Consider the following 10260-nt stretch of genomic DNA (forward strand, 5'->3'; position numbering starts at 1 on the left):
TTTTTTGAGACAATCTTGCTCTGTCACCCAGGCTGGAGTGAAGTGGCACAATCTTGGCTCACTGCAACCTCTACCTCCCTGGTTCAAGCAATTCTCCTGCCTCAGCCTCTAGACTAGCTGGGATTACAGGCAACTTCCATCATGCCTGGCTAATTTTTGTATTTTTTTAGTAGAGATAGGGTTTTACCATGTTGGACAGGCTGGTCTTAAACTCCTGACCTCAGGTGATCCACCCACCTCGGCCTCCCAAAATGCTGGGATTACAGGTATGAGCCACTGTGCTTGGCTGAGAAGTGGTTCTTAACCAGGTTAACCAGGGGCCTTCCCTCTGCCACCCTCCTCATGACATTTAGCAGTGTCTGAAGAAATTTTTGATTGTCACAACTGGAGGGGTGCTACTGGCATATGGTGGGTAGAGACCAGGGATGTGGTAAGCATCCTACAAATAATTATCCTGAATAAACCACAGTGTCAGTAATTCTACTGTTTAGGGACAAAGTTCAAGAAGAAATGGTAAACCTGAGTAGTCCTGTTTCTGTTAAAGAAATTGAGGCTGAGCACCATGGCTCACGCCTGTAATCCTAGCCCTTTGGGAGGCTGAGGTGGGTGGATCACTTGAGGTAAGGAGTTCAAGACCAGCCTGGCCAACACGGTGAAACCCCATGTCGACTAAAAATACAGAAATTAGCCAGGTATAGTGACACATACCTGTAATCCCAGCTACTTGGGAGACTGAGGCAAGAGAATCACTTTAACCCAGGAGACAGAGGTTGCAGTGAGCCGAGATTGGGCTCCTGCACTCTAGCCTGGGAGACAGAGTGAGACTCCATCTCAATTTAAAAAAAAAAAAAAGAAAGAAATTGAATTCACTTCTAAAAACCTTCCTACAAAGAAAATTCTGGGCCCAGATGGCTTCACTGGTCAGTTCTACTAAATATTTAAGGAAGAAATAATACCAACTCTGCTTAGTTTCCTCAAGAAAATGGAAGAAGAGGGAACACTTTTTTTTTTTTTTTTTGAGACGGAGTTTCACTCTTGTTACCCAGGCTGGAGTGCAATGGCGCGATCTCGGCTCACCGCAACCTCCGCCTCCTGGGTTCAGGCAATTCTCCTGCCTCAGCCTCCTGAGTAGCTGGGGTTACAGGCACGCGCCACCATGCCCAGCTAATTTTTTGTATTTTTAGTTGAGACGGGGTTTCACCATGTTGACCAGGATGGTCTCGATCTCTAGACCTCGTGATCCACCCGCTTCGGCCTCCCAAAGTGTTGGGATTACAGGCGTGAGCCACCGTGCCTGGCCAAGGGAACACTTTTTAACTGATTTTATGACTTTTAGTATCAGCATTACTCTGATGCTAAAATCAGAAAAAGATATTATGAGAAATAACTACAGACCAATATTTCCTATGAATATAGACAGAAATCTTTAATAAAATATTAGCAAATCAAACCTAGCAATATGTAAAAAGGATAACACGTCACAACTAAGTAGGATTTCTAAACCGTAGTTGATTAGCATTCAAATATAAGTTAATTCATTATGTCATTCTAAAGAAAAAAAACTGTATGATGATCTAAGTAGATGCAGAAAAAGCATTTGACAAAATTTGATGCTTACTCATGATAACAATTCAGCAAGCCAGGACTGGTGGCTCACACCTGTAATCCCAGCACTTTGGGAGGCTGGCTGAGGTGGGTGGATCGGCTGAGGTGGGCGGATCACCTGAGGTCAGGAGTTCGAGACCAGCCTGACCAACATGGTGAAACCCCATCTCTAAAAAAAAGAAAAAAAGAATTCAGCAAACAGAATGAAAGGGAACTTTTTACCCTGATAAAGCACTCTTTTTTATTTATTTTTTATAGAGATGGGGTTTCACCATGGTCTTGATCTCTTGACCTCGTCATCTGCCTGCCTCGGCCTCCCAAAGTGCTGGGATTACAGGGGTGACCCACTGCGCCTGGTCACTTTTTTTTATTTTTTATTTTTTTTATTGAGATGGAGTTTTGTTCTTGTTGCCCACACTGGAGTGCAATGGCGTGATCTTGGCTCCGTGCAACCTCTGCTTCCCTGGTTCAAGCCATTTTCCTGCCTCAGCCTCCTGAGTAGCTGGGATTACAAGTGCCAACCACCACACCTTGCTAATTTTTGTATTTTAAGTAGAGACGGTTTTCACCATGTTGGTCAGACTGGTCTCAAGCCCTCAACCTCAGATGATGCACCTGCTGTGGCCTCCCACAGTGCTGGGATTACAGGCGTGAGCCACCATGCCCAGCCCTGATAAAGCACTTCTAACAAGAAACCCACAGCCAATAAACTGTTTAGTGGTGAAGGATTGAATGCTTTCCTCCTAAGATCTGGAACAAGGCAAAGACACCAGTTCTTACCACTCATATTCAGCATGATGCTAGAAATCCTAGCCAGTGCAGTAAAGTAAGGAAATAAAAGGCATACAGATTAGAAAGTAACAAATAAAACTCTCTTTATTGTAATGTAGAAAATCCCTCATAATTTTCTTTTTTTTCTTTTTTTTTTTTTTTTTTTTTTTTTTTTTTTTTTTTTTTTTTTTTTTTTTTTTTTTTTTTTTTTTGAGATGGAGTCTTGCTCTGTCACCCAGGCTTGAGTGCAGTGGCATGATCTTGGCTCACTGTAACCTCTGCCCCCTGGGTTCTGGTGATTCTCTTGCCTCAGCCTTCTGAGTAGCTGGGGCCACAGGCATGCTCTAGCATACTTGGCTAATTTTTGTATTTCTAGTAGAGACGGAGTTTTGTCATGTTGGCCAGGCTGGTCTTGAACTCCCTACCTCAGGTGATACTCTCGCCTCTGCCTCCCAAAGTACTGGGATTACAGGCGTGAACCACCATGCCTAGCTGAAAATCCTGCATAATTTTTTATGTTGAAAATCACGAGGAACCTACAGAAAGACTTCTAAAATGGATAAGTGAATTTATCAAAGTCACAGAAAAAAAGTTCAATATACAAAATTTTATATATATATATGTATGTTTTTTTTTTTTTTCAGACAGAGTCTTGCCTCCTGAGTAGCTAGGATTACAGGCACATGCCACCATGCCCAGCTAATTTTTGTATTTTTGTAGAGACAGGGTTTCACCATGTTGGTCAGGCTGGCCCCCAGCTCCTGACCTAGTGATGTGCCTGCCTCAGCCTCCCAAAGTGCTTGGATTACAGGTGTGAGCCCCTGTGCCCGGCATGCCTGGCAAAATTTTTTTTTTTTGAGACAGAGTTTCATTCTTATTGCCCAGGCTTGAGTGCAGTGGCACAATCTCGGCTCACCACAACCTGCTGCCTGGTATCAAGCAATTCTCCTGCCTCAGCCTCCAGAGTAACTGGGATTACAGGCATGTGCCACCACACTTGGCTAATTTTTTGTATTTTTACTGGAGACAGGGTTTCTCCGTGTTGGTCAGGCCAGTCTCCAACTCCCGACCTCAAGTGATCCACCCGCTTTGGCCTCCCAAAATGCTGGGATAACAGGTGTGAGCCGCCATGCCTTGCCCTGCGTGGCTAATTTTAAAATTTTTTGTAAAGATGGGCTCTTGCTGTGTTGCCCAGGCTGGGCTCAAGCAATCTTCCCATCTGTGTCTCCCAAAGTGTTGAGATTACAGGCAGGAGCCACTGTGCCTGGCCTGGTCAGTTTACTTTTGACAAAGGTATGAAGACAATTCAGTAGAGAAGAGAGACAAAGAACTCTTAAAAATTCATCAATAAGAAAATATAATTTGTTTTAAGAAGTGGGCAAAATTTTGAACAGATACTTTACCAAAGAAAATATGTAGACTGGGCGCGGTGGCTCATGCCTGTAATCCCAGCACTTTGGGAGGTCGAGGCAGGTGGATCACTTGATGCCAGGAGTTGGAGACCAGCCTGGCCAACATGGTAAAACCCTGTCTCTACTAAAAATACAAAAATTAGCTAGTTGTGGTGGCTCATGCCTGTAATCCCAACTGCTTGGGAGGCTGAGGCATGAGGATAGCTTGAACTCAGGACGCAGAGGTTGCAGTGAGCTGAGATTGTGCCACTACACTTCAGCCTAAGCAACAGAACAAGACTCTGTCTCAAAAAGTATATATATATGTAGAGGCAGATGAGCATCTTTTCATGTGTTTAACATAATAGTCATAAAGGAAATGCAGATTAAAACAACAGTGGGATACTACACACCTTTTAGAATGACTTAAACAAATAGTGACAATGCCAAGTGCTGGCAAATATGTGAAGTAACGAACTCTCATGCACTGCTGATAAGAAGGGAAAATGGAGCAGCCACTTTAGAATGGGGTTTGGTAAAGTTAAACATACATTTAACCTATGATCCAGCATTTCCATTCCTAGGTATTTGTCCAAGAGAAATGTAATCCTTTTCTGTTACACAACAACTCATACATAATGTTTATAGTAGCTAAAAACTGGAAGCAACCCAAAGGTCCTTTTCGCGAATCGTTAAACAAACTGAGGTCTATATAATAAAATAATACGTAATAATAACAAACATATAGGCTAGGCACTGTGGCTCATCCCTATAATCCCCAGCACTTTGGGAGACCAAGTTGGGAGGATCGCTTTGAGCCTAGGAGTTGGATACTAGCCTGGGCAACATAGTAAGGCCTCATCTCTGTAAATAATAATAATAATGTAAATAAATAAAATTAAAACATATGGAGTCTCAAAAGCATGCTTTGAGCTTAGTGCTGAGGGAAAGAAACGAAACTCAAAATGCTACACATTTTATGATCCCATTTATATGATCTGGAAAAGCAAAATTATAGGAACACAATATAGTGTGTTTACTGGTGGCCAAGAGTTGGGTAGGGGGAGGGGGTGACTATAGTTGAGCATAAGGAAATGTTTTGGGGTGATGGAACTTTCTGTGTCTTAATTATGTGATGATTACATAATTATATGCATTTGTGAAAACTCATATAATTAGGTACCAAAAAGTAATGTTTTTATATGTAGATTTTTGACAAGTCAATAGAAAATAATAAAACGTGTGATTCTTGTTTTCTTTAAGATGCCTTGGCTTTGCTTTGGGAGAGGATTCCAGAAGCCCTCACTTTGCTTTGGTTGAGGCCCTCAGAGGGTTGACTGCCTTGAGTTCTCTGTGTCTTTAGCACTGGAAAGTCTCACCATGGTGGTAGTGGCAAGTCTTTTTCCTTTTTCTGTTTTTTTTTTTTTTTTTTTTTTTTTTTTTTTTTTCTTTTTTTTTTTTTTTTTTTTTTTTTTTTTTTTTTTTTTTTTTTTTTTTTTGAGACGGAGTCTCCCTCTGTCACCCAGGCTGGAGTGCAATGATGTGATCTCAGCTCACTGCAACTTCCGCCTCCTGGGCTCAAGCGATTCTCCTGCCTCAGCCCCTGGAGTAGCTGGGACTACAGGCGCGTGCCACCATGCCTGGCTAATTTTTGTATTTTTAGTAGAGATGGGGTTTCACCGTATTGGCCAGGCTGGTCTCAAACTCCTGACCTCATGATCTGCCTGCTTTGGCCTCCCAAAGTGCTGGGATTACAGGCAGCAGCCACTGGGCTTGGTTGTCTTGCTGTCTTTTTCTCTCTTAACAGAACAGAACATGGGAGTGGGAGGTTGTAAAATGTATTTTTTTTTTTTTTTTTTTTTTTTTTTTTAATTTTGTTTTTTTTTTTTTTTTTTTTTTTTTTTTTTTTTTTTTTGAGACAGAATCTTGCTCTGTTGCCCAGGCTCGGCTCATTGCAACCTCTGCTTCCTGGGATCAAGCGATTCTGCCTCAACTTCCCAAGTAGCTGGAATTACAAGTGTGCGCCACCACTCCTAGCTAATTTTTGTATTTTTAGTAGAGACGGGGTCTCCCCATGTTAGCCAAGGCTGGTCCTGAACTCCTGATCTCAAGTGATCTGCCCTCTTCAGCCTCCCAAAATGCTGGGATTACAGGCATGAGCCACTGCACCCAGTTACAATGTATTCTTTTTACTTGACTTTTTTTTTTTTTTTTTTTTTTTTGGTTTTTTTTTTTTTTTTTTTTGAGTGGAGTTCTCACTCTTTCACCCAGGCTGGAGTACAGTGGTGCAATCGCAGCTCACTGCAGCCTCTGCCTCCAGGGCTCAAGTGCATCTCTCACCTAAGCCTCTCAAATAGCTGGAACCACAGGCATGGGCCACCACACCCAGTTAATTTTAAATATTTTTGGTGGAGATGGGATTTCACCATGTTGCCCAGGCTGGTCTTGAACTCCTGAGCTTAAGTGATCTGCCCACCTTGGCTTCCCAAAGTGCTGGGATTACAGGCGTGAAGCACCATACCTGGCCTGTTTGACGTTTTTTTTTAATGGACTTTATCCAGGCAAGAATTACATACAATAAAATTCACCCATTTTTAATGTAGAGTTGGATGAGTTGCAGCAGATTTGCATACTCAAGTAAGCCACCACCTCCACAAGCAATATCCGTCAGCCCTAGAGGTACTGTCATGCCCATCTGCTAGAGCATCAGTCTTAGCTGTAATCCAGATGTAAGAGCCCTTCTGGACTTGCTGTTGTCATCTAACGTTACTTCTTTTTTTATTTTTTATTTTTTTTAATTTTTTTCCCTCCTTGCTGGGCACATCCAACATTACTTCATAAAGGCCTTGCTGTATCTCCACTGTGTGCAAATTGTCCCTTCCAACAGCCATGTGATGTTTGATTTCAATGTATTAAGGTTTGTTAACCATTTTCCCTCCTCTGTGGTGTGATGCCGCAGTTCCACCACAGCGAAATTTGTGCACATCTCTTTCAATTAGTCCCTTAGGCGTAATTCTCAGGCCTGTAGTCCTTGCTAAAAAATTTTCCCATATAGCAATACATTGTTTTCCTAAAAAGGCTAAATCATCATGGAATGCTGCCAGCCCTGGGTGCCTATCTCAGCCTCATTGTGTCTTTGCTGACCTTGGATGCTGTCTTCCCTCCCTCTTAGGAGCTTATTATTTTAGTAGTTGTATAAATGTAACTGCCGGGTCATTTCAGAGTTGTTTATATTTTTTAATTGCTAATGAGGATGAAGTTGTTTTCAAGGATTTTTTTTTTTTTTTTTTTTTTTATAGACGGGGTTTCACCATGTTGGTCAGGCTGGTCTTGAACTCCTGATCTCAGGTGATCTGCCCGCCTTGGCCTCCAAAGTGCTTGGATTACAGGCGTGAGCCACCACGCCCGGCCTTCAAGGATTTTTTTTTTTCTTGTTACGCTAGGGGGAACTCTTTATAATTCTTGTCCTTTTATTTATTTGGGTGGTTTTTCTTATCAATTTAGATGAGGATTTTTATGTAGTATACCTTTGTAGGTGTTGACATTTATTTTAAGGGTATGATACTGAGTGTATGTGTTGGAGGTGTTGACATTCATTTTTATAGAATGATACTGTTAACCTTTTTGTTTTCTAGCTGGTTTAGGTGAATTTCGAATTCGTGACCTGAATGATGAAATTAACAAGTTGCTGCGGGAGAAAGGACACTGGGAGGTCCGGATAAAGGAGCTCGGGGGTCCTGATTATGGAGTGAGTACATGGCAGCCCCAGTGGTGAATCTTGTCTAGTTTTCTAGCCCTTGCAGCTCCCAGCCTATTCTTGCCATAGTAGTCCCTTGATTCAGGAAACCTGTGAACAGGTTGGGTAAAATGATACTGGAAGACTCCACAGCATATGCATCAGAGCAGAGAGGGCATCTGTGTGCACCAGCCAGAAGCCCTTGTAGAAGCTGCTTCATCTCTGGGCCTCGTGTTTAAAATGACCATGTGGCTGGGCGCAGTAGCTCACTCCTATAATCCCAGCACTTTGGGAGGCTGAGGCAGGCGGGTCACTTGAGGTCAGGAGTTCAAGACCAACCTGGCCAATATGGCAAAAGCCTCTTCTAAAAATACAAAATTTAACTGTGTGTTTTGGCATGTACCTGTAATCCCAACTACTTGGGAGGCTGAGGCAGGAGAATCACTTAAACCTGGAAGACGGAGGTTGCAGTGAGCCAAGGTTACCACTGCACTCCAACCTGGGCAACAGAGCAAGACTCTGTCTCAAAAAAAAAAAAAAAAAAGGTCCATGGTCCTTCACTGGGTGCAGTGGCTCATGGCTGTAATCCTAACACTTTGGGAGGCTGAGTCAGGAGGAGCACTTGAGCACAGGAGTTTGAGACTGGCCTGGGCAACACTGTGGGACCCTGAATCTATAAAATATTTAAAAATTAGCTAGGCATGGGTAGCACATGCTTATAGTCCCAGTCGCTCAAAAGGATGAGGTGGGAGGATTGCTTGAGCCTGGGAGGTGGAGGCTGTGATCACGCCACTTGGGTGACAGAGCAAGACCCTGTCTCAAAAAAAAAAAAAAAAAGACCATGGTTCCTCACATTCTTTGAGCGCCTTAGAAACTGGAGACAGCCATTTGTTGGCTTTATTATCTGAGGGGGCCTTAGAGACACTGCATTCTGTCCTTTTTTTGTACTTGTATAAATACAATACTTCAGAACCGTATCTTTCAAACTTTTAGGAACGTGGCTCATTGGTAAAACACACACACACACACAATCACAACCCATCACACATAGAAAGGTACTGAAAAAAAACACTAAGTATGGTATACTTTGATATTTTTTATTTTGTTCTGTTTTGGTTTTTAAAAAATTGATGTTTGTGGCTTGCTTAACTGATTTCATGACGCACTAATGGGTCTTGGCTTTGAAAATTCCTGCCTCAGAGCCTAATTTGTTCACACTTTTGTGATGAGACCTACCTCAGATCACTGGAAACAGTAGTATTTAATCAGTGGACTATAACGTGTTGTATAAGAAGCTTGCAGTTTTTCTACTTGTTGATCTTTTCACCTTTGAGAAAGTCTTAACACTTAACCATAATTCTCACTCTAGTACAAACAGATGGAGCATTCAGCCTTCCCACTGCAGAAGAGGAAAGGCACTCCGATTTCTGCAGCACCTCTTGTGTCCAGGCACTGCGCTAGGAGCCTTTTCTTGGGAGTCTTGCCTAACTTCTTTTCTTCTTTTCATTTGTTTTATTTTTGTTGTTTTTTATTTTCTTTTTTATTTTTACATGCTAGTCTTCTCTGTATCATTCCGATTTCAGTGTATGTCCGTCCAAAGTGAGCACTTGCCTGACCTTTTCAGCAGTTCTGTAGTGGAGATTTTATTTTACCTGTGAAGCTGCTTAAAAGCAGCTTATTAATCCACCTACGAAAGTGGCATCAGACGTATGAAAAAATTAATGTGTGAAATGTTAAGTTCCACCACCCAAATTCAACACTGTTAATGTTTTTCTGTATTTCCTTCCAGAGATTTTTAATGCTTAATAATTTCATTTTTATTTTCTACATACAAAAGTAATATGTTATCACTAAGTTCAGAAAAGTACAAAGAAGCAGAACAGCACTCAGTCACAATGCCATAACCTAAGAGCACCCACTTGAATATCCTCTTTCATTTTTTTTTAATCTTTTTTTTCCTTCCATTGTTTTTGTTTGAATGACATAATTGAAATGATACTCACTGTATGTGCAATTTTGGTTCTAGGTTTTGTTTTTCTTTTCAAAATGGTAACTTTGATTGTATATACAGTACATATTTTTGTGCAGAGAAAAGAAAATATACAAAAATTATAAAAAATATATATTAGTATATACATTATAGATATATAATATATTTTTATATAATTTATATTTATATAATTTATATTTATATAATTTATATAAAAATATAATATATATTTTCCTAGTCTCCAAAATGACTGTGATTAACATTTTCTATTTCTCTTTCTAGAATTTGGTCTCAAAATATGTATGTTTACTTTTATTGGAATTTGTTAATATTCTAACTACATGCTTTATTCTCTTAATAGTGTATCAGGAATACAGTTTGATGTCAATAAATTACTATATATTAAGGTAGACATGTATATTAAATTGTTTTATTTTATTCTACCTTAGTTTTTTTTTTGAGACAAAGTCTCATTCCATCACTTAGGCTGAAGTGCAGCGGTACGATCTTGGCTCACTGCAACCTCTGCCTCCTGGGTTCAAGCGATTCTCGTTCCTCAGCCTCCTGAGCAGCTGGGATTACAAGTGTGTGCCACCACTTCTGGCTAATTTTTTTTTTTTGAGACGGAGTTTCGCTCTTGTTGCCCAGGCTGGAGGGCAATGGCGCGATCTCGGCTCACCGCAACCTCCGCCTCCTGGGTTCAGGCAATTCTCCTGCCTCAGCCTCCTGAGTAGCTGGGACCACAGGCACGCGCCACCATGCCCAGC

The 10260-nt window shown here is 41.3% G+C and overlaps 1 protein-coding gene across 1 annotated transcript in view; it reads left to right on the forward strand.

Moving 5' to 3' along the window:
- ISY1 (ISY1 splicing factor homolog) overlaps window positions 1–10260 on the forward strand; it is a 29316-nt gene that overhangs the window by 5595 nt on the left and 13461 nt on the right. Inside the window, exon 6 of the mRNA XM_017511929.2 lies at window positions 7403–7515. Coding sequence (XP_017367418.1) covers window positions 7403–7515 — 113 coding nt within the window. The remainder of the gene's footprint in view (window positions 1–7402; window positions 7516–10260) is intronic.

This window comes from Cebus imitator, unplaced genomic scaffold, assembly GCF_001604975.1.
Source record: "Cebus imitator isolate Cc_AM_T3 unplaced genomic scaffold, Cebus_imitator-1.0 Scaffold457, whole genome shotgun sequence".
NCBI classification, from domain to species: Eukaryota; Metazoa; Chordata; class Mammalia; order Primates; family Cebidae; genus Cebus; species Cebus imitator.